At 41.5% G+C, this 20,238-nt stretch overlaps 1 protein-coding gene across 1 annotated transcript in view; it reads left to right on the top strand.

Annotated features, from left to right (window-relative positions):
• Positions 1–20,238, top strand: part of LOC135505646 (doublecortin domain-containing protein 2-like) — a 53,787-nt gene continuing 33,549 nt past the window's right edge. The window contains exons 1-6 of the mRNA XM_064924695.1: positions 1–296; positions 485–533; positions 12,421–12,497; positions 13,068–13,199; positions 13,480–13,629; positions 13,803–13,837. Coding sequence (XP_064780767.1) covers positions 1–296; positions 485–533; positions 12,421–12,497; positions 13,068–13,199; positions 13,480–13,629; positions 13,803–13,837 — 739 coding nt within the window. The remainder of the gene's footprint in view (positions 297–484; positions 534–12,420; positions 12,498–13,067; positions 13,200–13,479; positions 13,630–13,802; positions 13,838–20,238) is intronic.

The following is a 20,238-nucleotide window of genomic DNA, read 5'->3' as shown; positions in this document are numbered from 1 at the left end:
ATGTCTGCAATCCCAGGTAGAGCGACATCTCGCTCTCACCCCTCACCTATCAAAACCGTGGTGGTCTACAGGAACGGTGATGCGTTTTTCCCTGGAAGGAGGTTTGTGATCAATCCACGCCAAGTGTCATCTTTCGATAGCTTTCTGAACACCGTTACTGGAGGAGTGGAGGCACCATTCGGAGCTGTGCGGAATGTTTACACACCTAGGGAGGGACACCGGATTCAGAGTTTGGAGACTTTGCAGCATGGAGAGATATATGTTGCTGGTGGGACAGAGCGCTTCAAAAAAATTAAGTAAGCATTTTTTATGCCATATATTCCACACGGTTAAACATATCTTCCTTTCTCTATGCAATAGCCTAATGTTAATAAATGATCACTTTTGTTATAGTCAAATGAAGAAAAAAAAGCCTGTAGACTTAGACCAATATCACGTGATAGTAAAGATGTCACTTGACTCACATTGTTTTGGTGCCCTTTAGTTACTTTCACATCACTTTGAAGAAGCCCCAAAGAAAGAAGAGTGATGTGGTAAGTAAAAGTGTCATTCAGGTGCTACATATTATCTAACTCTCAAAAACTATAGAGCCCCACATTGGAGGTGTCATAATATCCAGAAAACCTTGCGGTCAAACAGGGAAATGGTTTCAGTAGTTTTTCCACCATTCATTTTTCCCATAAGGAATTTTAGAAACCCTTAACATAAGGGCTGTGTTTAATTTAGTCTTACCCTGGCGTGACATTTTGATAACCATGTAAATCTCTCTCGAACAAGGTGAGCTTTATCAATACATTCAGCTCTATTTACTGTCTCATTCCAAAATGCTAATTAGCATCAAAATCATTGAAATGCTAATTAGCATTACATTTTCTTTATTTAAAAAAATCGACATCATGCCAAATCCCTGCAAGTTCCTGCATATCATCTCTAGCTGACACCTTTGCTAACAGGTATTGTGTCATTTTAAAACGTACGCAATTTATTAATTACTACATTTAGCTAACATTAGATAGTTATCCAGAAATTCTTACCTTTGCCTCGATTCGGCAGTTTTGTCCAGATCATCATTTGTAGTTCTTTATGATAGCCACATTAGCAGCTAATTAGCATTTCATTTTGGGGGGTAAATACAGGTGAATATATTGATAAAGTCACCTTGTCCTAGAGAGATTTACAGTTATCAAAACGTCATGCCAGGGTAAGCCTACATGAAACACAGCCCTAAAAATCCCCTACGGGAAAAGTGAATGGTGGAAAAATTATTGGAACCATTCCTCTGTTTGACCACTAGGTTTTATCAGTATTACGACTCAAATTATAGTACTCTATTGGTGGCATTGCAACCTGGTCTCAGATGATTTCGTATTATTCTGTACATAAATGCGGGACACCCCATTTAGTATCATATATTACGGTTAGTATGGTATGTATTAATTTGTGGATGTCATCATTCATTTTGTATGATATGTTATGAATTATAATTAGTATAATATGTTATGAATTTACCAAAAGTACAATAGAAGGCTTGCAGTTGATGTACGATGCCTAGTGGCGGCCATGTTGGAAGACCACCGCATTAATTCTGCTGACAACAACAGCCAAGTGGCTACTCCAAACTGCATGATAACAGTGCCTAAAACTAGTTGATTTTCCCCACAGTGATTATCTGTGGAGTATTTGGCTATCCTAATAAGGCAGGAAACACAATGGGGAAAAATGTGACCCGTTTCAGGAATCTAGGCATATGTCGCAAGTCACGACTTCACAGGAGAGCCATTTTAACCTTTAAAATGAAGAAAAAAAAATCTAAATGCGTTTTTTGGCAGAAATGCCTTCTGGAAAATGTGAGCTTTCACATGCCTTAATAACAAATTTGTATGTCATCTGTAAATGCGAATCAAATTGTTAAATTACGATCCTTGGTGTTTAAGCCACAGATAAAGGAAGCAACCTTCCCACTAGCCATGATTGGCTGAGATAATGAGTGGGCTGGACATGCCGAGAGAGGAGTTCGCATTGGTCTTCCAAATAGAAGGCTCCTGTCTATTTGAGCTGGTCAGTCTGTGTTGGTAATCCTGTCTAACACGGCTTAAAAAAAATGTATAGTGTAGTGGAGCTCCATAAGTGTTGCTCTCCACTTTCTGAAGGATCGAGTTTTGAAATCAGTGGAATTAGAGTATGATAGCTAAAGAGATGAAGTAAACACCTGTCTCCGGATTACATCTTCAAACCAAGGGCAACCGTAGCATGACATCCATGACAGGGAGACGCGTCCATCATGCATGCTGATGAGGGAGTCTAGCGTTAGCTAGCTACATTTTCAGATATTACACATTTTATAATTTTGACAGAAAGTGGTTTCATTTCAAACTAAAATATACTGTTAGCTAGCTAGCTAGCTAACGTTAGCTGACTGGCTTCCTAGCCAACGTTAAGAGTATGACGTCATTATTCGTATCCCAGAACCGTTTGCTTTGCTAGTTAACATTTAACCTGGTTGGTTAGCTCCCAGCAGATTCATGCAAGGTAGTCACGACATGATTTGGCACTAGGTTCATTGTTGTTTAACTAGCTAACATTAGCTGGCTGGCTCGTTAGCTAACGTTACGTGACGTGTGTGATCTTACATGTTGTTTACCTAGCTAGGTTCATTGTTTACCTCGCTTGCTAGCTACATGTCTTAAGCTAAAGTGTACAACACCCGTTGAATATGCCCGGTGTCAGTAAACATTGGCAAAATAAAAGTCGGCAAAAAAGTGCAATGAAATTGTTGCCAGCAGAGCTGGTTAGGCTGTTTCCATGGTATCTAGAGGTAAACAAATCATTGGCCAAAGTATCAAGTGTGCTTAAAAGGGTGTGAATGATGCTGAATGGGTGTTGACAAAGAAGAGCTCTTTACTAGATAGCATAACATTCAAAGGCCATTTTCTCAAAAGTTTATCAACTTTCAAAGCAGAATTACTTTCTCAGTGTTCCTCAAAAGTGTAGTGTACCATTTTGTAGCTCTGAGTCTACTTTTGTCCAATGCAAAAAAATATGAAATTTTGCTACATAAGACCGAATCCAGGTGGTGAGTCACAAATATGATTACAGATTCCCCGCAATTATGAAACACCATTGGGGATACCAATGAGATAAGACTCAAGAACTCTCAGAAAAGCGAAGAAACCTTTATGCCTGTCAAGACCTGAACCCAGACAGCTGTCAGTACAGGGTCTACAATGATCATTTCATCACAGGTAAGGCAAGTCTGATCGATTTCGAGTTTAGTTTAGCTGTTATGCTAATCAGCTGTTTACAACACTACAGTACGTTTACCAAAATTTGCCAGCTAGATTGCTTAAAGTCTAGCTATTAGCATGTGTTGCGTGAGTTACATGTTTTGGGGAAGAAATTCTTTTCACCATAAAAACTTTGCTTTATTACAAAGGATTGCATGCCTCTATCATCGCATTTACAGACTAATGTAAGCCTACTATTCCTAATGTGATGAGTAGATTGGATAGTAATAATTTAGGCTATTAATAAGAGTGTAGTGGCATAGGCTTATAGGCTATATCAGAGATGTTTATTTCCTTTGCACGGGAAAAATATGACCTTTGATAAACATTTTATGCTACTACTACACTTTATATGACTGGAGACATTAGCATATATATATATATATATATATATATATATATTTATATGATCGGAGCCTAGGCCTACTCTACTGACACTGACAACAGGTCAATAAAAACGACCTTGTCTTGAATGCAGCCATGTAATATAGGCCCGAAAGCGGGTCCTGGCTAAAAGGGATCCAGCTTTTGTCAAATGAACGTCAAAAGTAATTTTGGGGGATTTTAGCTAACCCTTTTCTTAACCTTGTCCTAATTATCCTAACCTGCTACGCTAATCCTCCTAACCTGCAGCGTACATTTTCCTAATCTGCTATGAAATGTCAAATATTATATTAATTTGACAAAAGATGGATCCATTTCAGCCATGACCATGAAAAGGGGAGACACAAATTCTATGATATGATGCCCATATAGCCTGGAGGACATTATTGTCCAAAAAACTTCAGTGGTTACCATTGTCAGTGTCAGTAGAGTAGGCCTAGGCTCCGATATAATAACCCAATGATAATATGTTAAGAACTTTATTCATAAGAGGAGGGAAAATGTATGGTCATAGGACAAAGGCCTCAATGGGATAGGACAACCTGCTGTGTTGACTATAGATATATTTCATCTTTATATGACTAAAACACCTGAATGAATTTAACACAACCAAACACTTAAGTGGCCTGATGGTATAGGTGACCTGAAGAAGTGACATTGTAACATCAGCGGTGCGTTTCATTTGTTGATGTACTATTGTAGGTTCACCAGCGGATCTTTATCAAGACACCAATGTTGACTGGATTCCCACCTTTATCAAGACACCCATGTTGACTGGATTCCCACCTTTATCAAGACACCCATGTTGACTGGATTCCCACCTTTATCAAGAGCCCCATGTTGACTGGGTCCCACCTTTATCAAGACACCCATGTTGACTGGATTCCCACCTTTATCAAGACACCCATGTTGACTGGATTCCCACCTTTATCAAGACACCCATGTTGACTGGATTCCCACCTTTATCAAGATACCCATATTGTCTGGATTCCCACCTTTATCAAGAGCCCCATGTTGACTGGGTCCCACCTTTATCAAGACACCCATATTGTCTGGATTCCCACCTTTATCAAGAGCCCCATGTTGACTGGGTCCCACCTTTATCAAGACACCAATGTTGACTGGATTCCCACCTTTATCAAGACACCCATGTTGACTGGATTCCCACCTTTATCAAGACACCCATGTTGACTGGATTCCCACCTTTATCAAGACACCCATGTTGACTGGATTCCCACCTTTATCAAGACACACATGTTGACTGGATTCCCACCTTTATCAAGACACCCATGTTGACTGGGTCCCACCTTTATCAAGACACCAATGTTGACTGGATTCCCACCTTTATCAAGACTCCCATGTTGACTGGATTCCCACCTTTATCAAGACACCCATGTTGACTGGATTCCCACCTTTATCAAGATACCCATATTGTCTGGATTCCCACCTTTATCAAGACTCCCATGTTGACTGGATTCCCACCTTTATCAAGACACCCATGTTGACTGGATTCCCACCTTTATCAAGATACCCATATTGTCTGGATTCCCACCTTTATCAAGAGCCCCATGTTGACTGGGTCCCACCTTTATCAAGACACCCATATTGTCTGGATTCCCACCTTTATCAAGAGCCCCATGTTGACTGGGTCCCACCTTTATCAAGACTCCCATGTTGACTGGATTCCCACCTTTATCAAGACACCCATGTTGACTGGATTCCCACCTTTATCAAGATACCCATATTGTCTGGATTCCCACCTTTATCAAGAGCCCCATGTTGACTGGGTCCCACCTTTATCAAGACACCCATATTGTCTGGATTCCCACCTTTATCAAGAGCCCCATGTTGACTGGGTCCCACCTTTATCAAGACACCAATGTTGACTGGATTCCCACCTTTATCAAGACTCCCATGTTGACTGGATTCCCACCTTTATCAAGACACCCATGTTGACTGGATTCCCACCTTTATCAAGATACCCATATTGTCTGGATTCCCACCTTTATCAAGAGCCCCATGTTGACTGGGTCCCACCTTTATCAAGACACCCATGTTGACTGGATTCCCACCTTTATCAAGACACCCATGTTGACTGGATTCCCACCTTTATCAAGACACCCATGTTGACTGGATTCCCACCTTTATCAAGACACCCATGTTGACTGGGTCCCACCTTTATCAAGACACCAATGTTGACTGGATTCCCACCTTTATCAAGACTCCCATGTTGACTGGATTCCCACCTTTATCAAGACACCCATGTTGACTGGATTCCCACCTTTATCAAGATACCCATATTGTCTGGATTCCCACCTTTATCAAGACTCCCATGTTGACTGGATTCCCACCTTTATCAAGACACCCATGTTGACTGGATTCCCACCTTTATCAAGATACCCATATTGTCTGGATTCCCACCTTTATCAAGAGCCCCATGTTGACTGGGTCCCACCTTTATCAAGACACCCATATTGTCTGGATTCCCACCTTTATCAAGAGCCCCATGTTGACTGGGTCCCACCTTTATCAAGACTCCCATGTTGACTGGATTCCCACCTTTATCAAGACACCCATGTTGACTGGATTCCCACCTTTATCAAGATACCCATATTGTCTGGATTCCCACCTTTATCAAGAGCCCCATGTTGACTGGGTCCCACCTTTATCAAGACACCCATATTGTCTGGATTCCCACCTTTATCAAGAGCCCCATGTTGACTGGGTCCCACCTTTATCAAGACACCAATGTTGACTGGATTCCCACCTTTATCAAGACTCCCATGTTGACTGGATTCCCACCTTTATCAAGACACCCATGTTGACTGGATTCCCACCTTTATCAAGATACCCATATTGTCTGGATTCCCACCTTTATCAAGAGCCCCATGTTGACTGGGTCCCACCTTTATCAAGACACCCATGTTGACTGGATTCCCACCTTTATCAAGACACCCATGTTGACTGGATTCCCACCTTTATCAAGACACCCATGTTGACTGGATTCCCACCTTTATCAAGACACCCATATTGTCTGGATTCCCACCTTTATCAAGACACCCATGTTGACTGGATTCCCACCTTTATCAAGACACCCATGTTGACTGGAATCCCACCTTCATCAAGACACCCATGTTGACTGGATTCCCACCTTTATCAAGACACCCATGTTGACTGGATTCCCACCTTTATCAAGACACCCATGTTGACTGGATTCCCACCTTTATCAAGACACACATGTTGACTGGATTCCCACCTTTATCAAGACACCCATATTGTCTGGATTCCCACCTTTATCAAGACACCCATGTTGACTGGATTCCCACCTTTATCAAGACACCCATGTTGACTGGATTCCCACTGTGAAGATCAGCAATGCTGCAGCAGCATCGGTTTCTACCTTGTTCTTTTCCAGATACGAAAGGAGATCACTCAGTTATGCAAGATGGTTGTCATGTGAATGATTCTGTTGTGCCATTTGAGTAGAGAGCAGCTTCGCCTTGTCTTCATGACTAAAGTGCTCCCTTAAACCGTATGAAAATATAAAATGTAATATGGAACATGTAAAATACTATTGTTCATGATATTGTAAACATACTGTACTTTAATAATAGGCTATATTGTTGTATGTGTGAAATGAAAATGATTTTGTCATCTCTGCTTTGCCCCATTGAATAAAAAAGTATTTCTTATAGCCCAACTATTTTCTTTATTTTACAATTTAAACACATTTAGAATAGTCAATGTACCTGTTGTGTTAGTCTTAGGCAAACCATCTTCATTATCACAGTAGCACCTCCAAGTGCCACTCAAACCTTCTGGGAGAAAAGCATCTGGCATTGAACTTGGTGGTAGTAGTTGCATGTATGTTTTAAGATAAGGACCCCATCATCTCCTACTTCCAGACATTTTACCACCTAGATTACAAGGGTTGGATTTGACAAAACAATTTCATGTAAGCACAAGGCATGTACAAAATACAGTATAATGGTGAGCCTCATATTCTGTACATTGTCCACCGGTATCATTTTTAAATTGAGAACATATAGCTGAAAAATATGTAGACAATGCGTGAGTTAAGCTATTTTCTGCTTCAGATGCACAATGTCATTGCAAATGTTCCGTAAGGCTAATACCATCATACTGCAGGGCAGTGGTTTCCAACTCCGGTCCTCGAGTACACCCAACAGTACAGTTTATTGTAGTCCCGGACATACACACCTGATTCAACTTGTCATCTAATCATCAGGCCCTTGGAGTTGAATCAGATATGTTTGTCCGGGGCTACAACAAAAGTGTGTGCTGTTGGGGGAACTCAAGGACTGGAGTTGGGAACCACTGCTGCAGGCCTATGGCTGCATTGGCATTGCATGCCATTATCAGCTGCAAAATGGGTTCACATGGCTGATATACCCAAAAAATTGTGACAATCAAATAAAACTAACTGGAGAGCTTATGACTGAACAGAAAAGTCATGTTCATTTGAAAATACAACGCAGTGACAGATTCCCTTCTATATTGCAGGATTGTGATCTGTGATTAATCGACATTAGTTAGTCTCGAATAATAGTTAAGTTATTATTAAAACAAGTTTAAACATTTAACTTCAAAGAATCAACACTATTTCATATAATTTCAAAGTGTACAAGTAGGCTAACTAATATGTAAAGGTTAGACATTTTATTAACAAGTAGGCTACTATTATTATAATATATTTTGAAAATAAATTTAGGGGGTGGAACATCTTTAATATTGCAAATCGATTGTGGCTTCTATCAATGTGACTGTCTGTATCATTTCCAATCCCACACAGTGCCTACGGAAAGTATTCAGACCCCGACTTTTTCCACATTTTGTTACGTTACAGCCTTATTCTAAAGTTGATGAAATATATGTTTTCTCGTCATCAATCTACAGACAATACCCCATAATGACAAAGCAAAATGACAAAGCAAAAGCATTAAAAAAAAGTTAGCTAATTTATTGAAAATAAAAACCGTAAATATACATTTAAATAAGTATTCAGACCCTTTACTCAGTACTTTGTTGAAGCACCTTTGGCAGTGATTTACAGCATCGAGTCTTCTTGGGTATGATTCTACTAGCTTGACACACCTGTATTTGGGGTGTTTCTCCCATTCTTCTCTGCAGATCCTCTCAAGCTCTGTCAGGTTGGATAGGGAGCGTTGCTGCACAGCTATTTTTAGGTCTCTCCAGAGATGTTCGATCGGGTTTAAGTGGTTGGTTGGGTCACTCAAGGTCCTTCAAAGACTTGTCCCGAAGCCACTCCTGCATCGTCTCAGCCGTGTGCTTAGGGTAATTGTCCTGTCCTTTGCCCCAGTCTGAGTTCCTGAGCGCTTTGGAGCTGGTTTTTATCAAGAATCTCTCTGTACTTTGCTCCATTCATCGTTTCCTCGATCCTGACTAGTCTCCCAGTCCTCGCTGCTGAAAAACATCCCCACTGCATGATGCTACCACCACCATGCTTCACCGTAAGGATGGTGCCAGGTTTCCTCCAGACATGACGCATGGCATTCAGGCCAAAGAGTTCAATCTTGGTTTCATCAAACCAGAGGATCTTGTTTCTCATGGTCTGAGAATTTTAGGTGCCTTTTGGCAAACTCCAAGCGGGCTGTCATTTGCCTTTTACTGAGGAGTGGCTTCTGTCTGGCCACTCTACCATAAAGGCCTGATTGGTGAAGTGGAACTCTGGAGCTCTGTCAGAGTGACCATTGGGTTCTTGGTCACCACCCTGACCAATGCCCTCCCCCGATTGCTCAGTTTAGTCGGGCGTTCAGCTCTAGGAAGTCTTTGTGTTTCCAAACTTCTTCCTGTCAAGAATGATGGAGGCCACTGTGTCCTTGGGGACCTTCAATGCTGCAAACATTTTTTGGTACTTTTCCCCAGATCTGTGCCTCAATACGGAGCTCCACGACAATTCCTTTGACCCTCATGGCTTGTTTTTTGCTCTGACATGCCCTGTCAACTGTGAAACTTTATATAGACAGGTGTGTGCAATCATGTCCAATCAATTTAATTTATCACAGGTGGACTACAATCAAGTTGTAGAAACATCTCAATGATTATCAATGGAAACAGCACGCATCTGAGCTCAATTTTGCGATTCATAGCCAACGGTCTGGAATGCTTATGTAATTAAGGTATTTGGTGTTTTATTTTAAATAAATTAGCTAACATTTCTAAAAACCTGTTTTTGCTTAGTCATTATGGGGTATTGTGTGTAGAATAATGAGGGGAAAAACGCAATTTAATCAGTTTTAGAATAAGGCTGTAACATAATTTTTAAAAAGTCAATGGGTCTGAATACTTTCCGAAGGCACTTTATATATTTTCTTCTTCCCCTAATTGGAGTAAATCTAATTGACAACAACATTAGTTTAAAATGTTGCCAGAGAAGAAGGCTGATGTTTTATATGTCCCTAAACGATTGTGTTTGTTTGTAACTTATTTTTTTACTTATTTTCTACATAATGTTGCTGCTACCGTCTCTTATGACCAAAAAGATTTCTGGACATCAGAACTGCGATTACTCACCACTAACAGGCAGAATCCTTTTTTTCCTTTAATGAGTCCGTCGAGCCCGACGTGAATGACATACTACTTTCCAGGGAACAGACCCAGATCCCCATCATTTGCAGGAAGAGAAGGCAGAGAAAAATGGGTCGGAGGACGGGCTGCCTTCTGAGAATTTGTAGGCGATCTAATAAAACCCCCACTGCCTTCCATTCTGCAAGCAAACGTGCAATCTTTGGAAAATAAAATCGATGAACTACATAGAAGATTAAACAACCAACGGGACATTCAAAATGAATATCTTATGCTTCACGGAGTCGTGGCTGAACGACAACATTATCAACATACAGCTGGCTGGTTATACACTGTACCGGCAGGATATAACAGCGGCGTCTGGTGAGACAAGGGGCGGCGGACTATGCATTTTTGTAAATAACAGCTGGTGCACGATAACTAAGGAAGTCATGTGGTTTTGCTTCCCTGAGGTAGAGTATCTCATGATAAGCTGTAGACCACACTATCTACCAAGAGAGTTGTCATCTGTATTTTTCTACATACCACCACAGACTGAAGCTGGCACTAAGACCGCACTCAATGAGCTGTATTCCGCCATAAGAAAACAGGAAAATGCTCATCCAGAGGTGGCCAGGTTCTTTATTGCAGGGAAACTTAAATCTGTCTTCCCCTTTTTCTCTGCCTTCCCTTCATGCAAATGATGGGGATCTGGGTCTGTTCCCGGGAAAGTAGTATATCATTCACGTAAATGTGCAACCAGGGGGAAAAACACTCTGGACCACCTTCACTCCACACACAGAGACGCATACAAAGATCCCCCCCTGCCCTCCATTTGGCAAATCTGACCATAATTATATCCTCCTGATTCCCACTTACAAGCAAAAATAAAAGCAGGAAGCACCAGTGACAAGAAAAAAAGTGGCCAGATGAAGCAGATGCTAAGCTACAGGACTGTTTTGCTAGCACAGACTGGAACATGTTCCGGGATTCCTCCGATGGCATGAAGGAGTACACCACATCAGTCATTGGCTTCATCAATAAGTGCATCGATGACGTCGTCCCTACGGTGACCGTACATACCCCAACTAGAAGCCGTGGATTACAGGCAACATTCGCACTGAGTTAAAGGCTAGAGCTGCCACTTTCAAGGAGTGGGACTCTAACCCGGAAGCTTATTAGAAATCCCTCTTACAAGTAATTGTAATTGCAAAGTAGCTAAAAAGCAGATGAAAAAAAGCTGATTTGAACACGCAACCTTTGGGTTGTTAGACACCTATCCATCCACTCTGACCAACCACCCTCCTTTTCTTTTTGTCTTAAGTAATCTGTCTTATGTAACCATGCCAAACGTAACGTATCATGTACATTTTAGTGTCCCGCGACTGCATCATTTGAATTACAAACCCGACGCTGTGTTTTAACATTTAGAAATGTCAATAATCATCGCTAGCGATACGGTTTTCGAAAACATATGGCCCCTCATCTTTCATCAGAGAGAAAGAATGCTTCAAATAAAAAATACACTGTTTCCGTATCAGTTTTGCACAGATCCGTTACAATAGGTGCCCCCAGCCGAGTAAACTACACTGCCTTTACTCTTACCGAGTTACGATTACACACAGGTGTCCAGAGCATGCTAGATAGCTAATTGACATAGGTGGTCACCTCTTGTCTTCTGTCAGTTTTCCATAAACAAGTGCTGTAAAATGGAGATATGGCCATGTGGGAACGCTAATCCTAACCCTATCAAGGTGTGTATCAATTGAACCTGTTTTTCTGGTTCCAAAACCATACCGCAAGCGATGCATGTTAATTAATGTTCCGACCGAGCATCGGGGATCTCAACCAAACTCCTCCTTACAGAAGATGCCTTTGTCCAATGTGTAATGGAACTGAGAATCGTGATCATGGGCTATGTATTTTTTGGATATGTCCATTGCTGCCACTTCCAGGCATACTGGAAAAGAGCATAGTATTCATTCCAGCAATGAAATTATGCTGTGCAACATTGCTACAAGAAGCTAAAATATACAGTTGGTTTCCAGTGACAGTGTGTAGCTAACCTTGTAGTTATGAATTTCACATTTGTACATCAGATAATTGAAATAATTTTGAACACTATGAAATACTGTGAGATGGAGCGAGGGACAGAAGTCAGAATGAATGGGGTTGTGGTTATCTCTTTTTTTATCCCTCCTTTCAGATAAAACCAGTGGTCCATAGCAGAATAATGGTGCCTGCACGGTGGAGGAAGTTTCTCCATGAGTCATGCACTATCAAGTCAGTACCGATTTCCCCAGTCGTCCCTTTACTAATGGGACTCTCCATGGGTAGCGTCCCAAACGTCACCCTATTCCCTATATAGCTAGTTCACTACCTTTGACCAGGGCCCATGGGTCTCTGGTCAATGACACTGCACTATATAGGGAATAGGGTGTTGTTTGGGACGTGGAACACACACAGCACTCCATTACTAACAGATTCCAACCCTGAGTCAAGCTAATAGAAGACTGCACACATGCCTCATTGAACTGATTCAATTGAGATTGGATTGGAATTGCAAAGCCATTTGTATTTAACTCATGGTGTTCATCTAGTCGTGGTACAATCAGCAACGCTTGCACATCATTTAACTTTGAGAAGAAAAGCGAATGTCCTTGTAGGATGATATTGTTCTTCATGTTAATAATGGCATGGTAATGGAGACAAAAACAGACAGATAGTATGCTACAGCCTCAAGCCCTCAACAGGTGGGTAGCTATGGTGGAAAGGAAGATTACTGTACATGTAGACAACCTTGTTGATGGATGGAGCCACTGAATGTTGTGTTGTTGTATTGTTTTGTTGTAGTGTTTTTACCAATGGAGATGTCTTGGTTCCTCCAGCTCGGATACTTATACCAAAGTATACTCTAAGGAGCTGGGAGAGAGTACTGGCCATGGTGACGGAGAAAGTGCACCTTCGCACTGGTGCTGTGCATAGGTAGGTCTACCCAGTAGACTGTATCTCTCAATGATTATCCACAGGCGTTTTGTTTGGCTTTTTTTTTTACAACATTTGTATGTCCCAAATGACAACATATTCCCCATAGAGTGCCCTACTTTTGACCAGAGGTCCTGGTCAAAAGTATTACACTATATAGGGAATAGGGTGCCATTTGGATGCATGACACTAACTGTAGTAACACCGCTGCCGCCGATGGTTAAACTATATACTGTAGTCTACTTACCAACCATGTGTTTTCTGTGTGTTCTCTCGTCAGATTGTACACATTAGATGGGACCCCATTATCCGGCTCAGTGGAGCTAGAGAACAACCACTACTACGTAGCGACAGGAGTGGAGAGGTTCAGGCTCCTACCATACTCACACTGGGTACCCAGGAAAGGACTCATCCAAGACATCGGCCTAGGGTAAGTAATACATACCCTATGGTGCTTGGTCAAAAGAAGTGGACTAAATATAGGTTGCCATTTTGTTTACAGACAATGTTTTGCTGTGTGTCACAACACAAAAATGGTCAATATTGAATCCATCTGAAATATGTATTTTTCCCCCAGTGTCCACAGTGACTTTCTACCACCAGTGATGAGGAAGGGAAAGCAACACACAAGAGAACTGGTAAGTCCTCTGTAAGTTATAACGTTAAGAATGTTTTATTTGTAATTTTAAAAAACAACTAAGCATTGCTTAGGCAATAACAGTAGTTTGTGTTGAATTATTGATAAAGTAATTTATAAAACTAGAGAGGTAGCTTGAAATGTTCATCTACAGCTTCAGAATGTTACAGTAATAGTCTGAGTGAAAAGCTGCTCATCAGAATTGGATAGGATACTATATGATTGTAAGTTGGTTGATGTAATCCTGTCTATAATAAAGTGATCACATCATCATATGCATGTTCTCTTTTTCACCAACCACCAGTAGTTTGACTATGTCCTCTCTGAATATGGCATATTTTTTAAAACTTTTAATTAAACATTATTTAACTTGGGAAGTCAGTTAAGAAGAGATTCTTATTTACAATGACGGGGAAAGTGGGTTAACTGCCTTGTTCAGGGGCAGAACCACAGATTTTTATATTGTCAGCTTGGGGATTCAATCAAGCAACCATTCAGTTACTGGCCCAACGCTATAACCACTAGACTTCCTGCCGCCCCAAAATACAGACCATAAATACAGACTGTCAATACAGACCATAAACAGAGTACTGTTAATACAGACCGTCAATACAGACCGTCAATAGAGTACTGTTAATACAGACCGTCAATACAGACCGTCAATATAGACCATCAAAAGAGTATTGTTAATACAGACCGCCAATACAGACCGCCAATACAGACCGTCAATACAGACCGCCAATACAGACCGTCAATAGAGTACTGTTAATACAGACCGTCAATACAGACCGTCAATATAGACCGTCAAAAGAGTATTGTTAATACAGACCGCCAATACAGACCGCCAATACAGACCATCAATAGAGTACTGTTAATACAGACCGTCAATACAGACCGCCAATACAGACTGTTAATACAGAACGTCAATAGAGTGATGTTAATACAGACCAACAATACAGACCGCCAATAGAGTACTGTCAATAGAGTACTGTTATTACAAACCACCAATAGAGTACCCCCAATAGAGTACTGTTACTACAGACTGTTAATAGAGTACCACCAATAGAGTACTGTTATTAGAGATTGCAAATAGAGTACTGTTATTACAGACCGTCAATAAAGTACCACCAATAGAGTACTGTTATTAGAGATCGCAAATAGAGTACTGTTATTACAGACCGTCAATAGAGTACTGTCAATAGAGTACCGTCAATAGAGTACCGTTATTACAGACCGTCAATAGAGAACTGTCAATAGAGTACAGTGAATAGAGTACTGTTATTACAGACCGCCAATAGAGTACTGTTATTACAGACCGCCAATAGAGTACTGTTATTACAGACCGCCAAAAGAGTACTGTCAATAGAGTACCGTCAATAGAGTACTGTTATAACAGACCGCCAATAGAGTACTGTCAATAGAGAACCGTCAATAGAGTACTGTTTTTACAGACCGTCAATAGAGTACTGTCAACAGAGTACTGTCAATAGAGTACTGTTATTACAGACCGTCAATAGAGTACTGTCAATAGAGTACTGTTATTACATACCGTCAATAGAGTACCGCCAATAGAGTACTGTTATTACAGACCGTCTATAGAGTACCGCCAATAAAGTACTGTTATTACAGACCGTCAATAGAGTACCGCCAATAGAGTACTGTTATTACAAGCCGCCAATAGAGTACCGTCAATAGTGTACCGCCAATAGAGTACTGTTATTACAGACCGCCAATAGAGTACTGTCAATAGAGTACTGTTATTACAGACCATCAATAGAGTACCGTCAATAGAATACCGTCAATAGAGTACTGTCAATAAAGTACTGTTATTAAAGACCGTCAATAGAGTACCGCCAATAGAGTACTGTTATTACAGACCATCAATAGAGTACCGTCAATAGAGTACTGTCATTACAGACCGTCAATAGAGTACCGCCAATAGAGTACTGTTATTACAGACCGTCAATAGAGTACTGTTATTACAGACCATCAATAGAGTACCGTCAATAGAGTACTGTCATTACAGACCGTCAATAGAGTACCGTCAATAGCGTACTGTTATTACAGACCGTTGATAGAGTACTTTCCTTTCAATAGAGTACTGTTTTACAGACCGTCAATAGAGTACCGCCAATAGAGTACTGTTAATACAGACCGTCAATAGAGTACCGCCTATAGAGTACTGTTATTACAGACCGTCAATAGAGTACCGGCCAATAGAGTACTGTTATTACAGACCGTCAATAGAGTACTATCAATAGAGTACTGTTATTACAGACCGTCAATAGAGTACTGTCAATAGATTACTGTTATTACAGACCGTCAATAGAATACCGTCAATAGAGTTCTGTCAATAGAGTACTGTTATTACAGACCGTCAATAGATTACCGCCAATAGAGTACTGTAATTACAGACCGTCAATAGAGTACCTTCAATAGAGTACTGTTATTACAAACCGTCAATAGAGTACTGTCAATAGAGTACTGTTATTACAGACCGTCAATAGAGTCCCGCGAATAGAGTACCGTCAATAGAGTACCGCCAATAGAGTAACGTCAATAGAGTCCCGTGAATAGAGTACCGCCAATAGAGTACTGTCAATAGAGTACCGTCAATAGAGTACTGTCTATAGAGTACCGTCAATAGAGTACTGTCAATAGAGAACCGCCAATAGAGTACCGGGAAGAGAGTACCAACAATAGAGTACCGCGAAGAGAGTACCGTCAATAGAGTACCGCGAAGAGAGTACCAACAATAGAGTCCCGCGAATAGAGTACCGCCAATAGAGTACTGTCAATAGAGTACTGTCAATAGAGTACCGCCAATAGAGTACCGCGAAGAGAGTACCAACTATAGAGTACCGCGAAGAGAGTACCGTTAATAGAGTACCACCAATAGAGTACCGTCGATAGAGTACCGCCAATAGTGTACTGCCAATTGAGTACCGCCAATAGAGTAACGCCAATAGAGTACCGAGAAGAGAGTACCAACAATAGAGTACCGCCAATAGAGTACCGCGAATAGTGCACCGTCAATAGAGTACTGTCAATAGAGTACCGTCAATAGAGTACTGTCAATAGAGTACCGTCAATAGAGTACCGTCAATAGAGTACTGTCAATAGAGTACCGCCAATAGAGTACTGTTATTACAGACCGTCAATAGAGTACCGCCAATAGAGTACTGTTATTACAGACCGTCAATAGAGTACTGTTATTACAGACCGTCAATAGAGTCCCACGAATAGAGTACCGCCAATAGAGTACCGTCAATAGAGTACCGCCAATAGAGTACTGTCAATAGAGTACCGCCAATAGAGTACCGCCAATAGAGTACCGCAAATAGAGTACCACCAATAGAGTACCGTCAATAGAGTACCGCAAATAGTGTACTGCCAATAGAGTACAGCCAATAGAGTACCGCCAATAGAGTACCGCCAATAGAGTACCGCCAATAGAGTACCGCCAATAGAGTACCGTCAATAGAGTACCGCAAATAGAGTACCGCCAATAGAGTACCGCCAATAGAGTACCGTGAATAGAGTACCGCCAATAGACTACCGCAAATAGAGTACCAGCAATAGAGTACCATCAATAGAGTACCGCAAATAGAGTACCGCCAATAGAGTACCGTAAATAGATTACCGCCAATACAGTACCGTCGATAGAGTACCGCCAATAGTGTACTGCCAATTGAGTACCGCCAATAGAGTAACGCCAATAGAGTACCGCGAATTAGAGTACCAACAATAGAGTACCGCCAATAGAGTACCGCCAATAGTGCACCGTCAATAGAGTACTGTCAATAGAGTACCGTCAATAGAGTACTGTCAATAGAGTCCCGCGAATAGAGTACCGCCAATAGAGTACTGTCAATAGAGTACTGTCAATAGAGTACCGCCAATAGAGTACCGCGAAGAGAGTACCAACTATAGAGTACCGCGAAGAGAGTACCGTTAATAGAGTACCACCAATAGAGTACCGTCGATAGAGTACCGCCAATAGTGTACTGCCAATTGAGTACCGCCAATAGAGTAACGCCAATAGAGTACCGAGAAGAGAGTACCAACAATAGAGTACCGCCAATAGAGTACCGCGAATAGTGCACCGTCAATAGAGTACTGTCAATAGAGTACCGTCAATAGAGTACTGTCAATAGAGTACCGTCAATAGAGTACCGTCAATAGAGTACTGTCAATAGAGTACCGCCAATAGAGTACTGTTATTACAGACCGTCAATAGAGTACCGCCAATAGAGTACTGTTATTACAGACCGTCAATAGAGTACTGTTATTACAGACCGTCAATAGAGTCCCACGAATAGAGTACCGCCAATAGAGTACCGTCAATAGAGTACCGCCAATAGAGTACTGTCAATAGAGTACCGCCAATAGAGTACCGCCAATAGAGTACCGCAAATAGAGTACCACCAATAGAGTACCGTCAATAGAGTACCGCAAATAGTGTACTGCCAATAGAGTACAGCCAATAGAGTACCGCCAATAGAGTACCGCCAATAGAGTACCGCCAATAGAGTACCGCCAATAGAGTACCGTCAATAGAGTACCGCAAATAGAGTACCGCCAATAGAGTACCGCCAATAGAGTACCGTGAATAGAGTACCGCCAATAGACTACCGCAAATAGAGTACCAGCAATAGAGTACCATCAATAGAGTACCGCAAATAGAGTACCGCCAATAGAGTACCGTAAATAGATTACCGCCAATACAGTACCGTCGATAGAGTACCGCCAATAGTGTACTGCCAATTGAGTACCGCCAATAGAGTAACGCCAATAGAGTACCGCGAATTAGAGTACCAACAATAGAGTACCGCCAATAGAGTACCGCCAATAGTGCACCGTCAATAGAGTACTGTCAATAGAGTACCGTCAATAGAGTACTGTCAATAGAGTACCGTCAATAGAGTACCGTCAATAGAGTACTGTCAATAGAGTACCGCCAATAGAGTACTGTTATTACAGACCGTCAATAGAGTACCGCCAATAGAGTACTGTTATTACAGACCGTCAATAGAGTAATGTTATTACAGACCGTCAATAGAGTCCCACGAATAGAGTACCGCCAATAGAGTACTGTCAATAGAGTACCGCCAATAGAGTACTGTCAATAGAGTACCGCCAATAGAGTACCGTCAATAGAGTACTGTCAATAGAGTACCGTCAATAGAGTACTGCCAATAGAGTACCGCCAACAGAGTACCTCCAATAGAGTTCCGCCAATAGACTACCACCAATAGAGTACCGCCAATAGACTACCACCAATAGAGTACCGCCAATAGAGTACCGCCAATAGAGTACCGCCAATAGAGTACCACCAATAGAGAACCGTCAATAGAGTACCGCCAATAGAGTACCGCGAATAGAGTACCACCAATAGAGTACTGCCAATAGAGTACCGCCAATAGAGTTCCGTCAATAGAGTACCACCAATAGAGTACCGTCAACAGAGTACCGTCTATAGAGCACCGCGAATAGAGTTCCACCAATAGAGTACCGTCAATAGAGTACCGCGAATAGAGTAAAACCAATAGAGTACCGCCAAGAGAGTACCAACAATAGAGTACCGCCAATAGAGTACCGCGAATAGAGTACCGTCAATAGAGTACCGCCAATAGAGTACCGACAATAGAGTACCGCCAATAGAGTACCGCCAATAGAGTACCACAATTAGAGTACCTTCGAATAGAGTACCGCCAATAGAGTACCGCAAATAGAGTACCGCAAATAGAGTACCGTCAATAGAGTACCGCAAATAGTGTACTGCCAATAGAGTACAGCCAATAGAGTACCGCCAATAGATTACCGCCAATAGAGTACCGCCAATAGAGTACCGTCAATAGAGTACCGCAAATAGAGTACCGCCAATAGAGTACCGCCAATAGAGTACCGTGAATAGAGTACCGCCAATAGACTACCGCAAATAGAGTACCACCAATAGAGTACCGTCAATAGAGTACCGCAAATAGAGTACCGCCAATAGAGTACCGTCAATAGATTACCGTCAATAGAGTACCGCCAATAGAGTACCACCATTAGAGTACCGCAAATAGAGTACCGCCAAAAGAGTACCGCAAATAGAGTACCACCAATAGAGTACCGCCAATAGAGTAGCGTGAATAGAATACCGCCAATAGAGTACCGTCAATAGAGTACTGTCAATAGAGTACAGTCAATAGAGTACTGTCAATAGAGTACCGTCATTAGAGTACGGTCAATTGAGTACCGTCAATAGAGTACTGTCAATAGAGTACCGCCAATAGAGTACTGTTATTACAGACCGTCAATCGAGTTCCGCCAATAGAGTGCTGTTATTACAGACCTTCAATAGAGTACCGCCAATAGAGTACTGTTATTACAGACCGTCAATAGAGTACTGTCAAT

The sequence above is a fragment of the Oncorhynchus masou genome, chromosome 19, assembly GCF_036934945.1.
Source record: "Oncorhynchus masou masou isolate Uvic2021 chromosome 19, UVic_Omas_1.1, whole genome shotgun sequence".
Taxonomy (NCBI): domain Eukaryota; kingdom Metazoa; phylum Chordata; class Actinopteri; order Salmoniformes; family Salmonidae; genus Oncorhynchus; species Oncorhynchus masou.
This window is presented reverse-complemented; position numbering and strand designations above follow the sequence as displayed.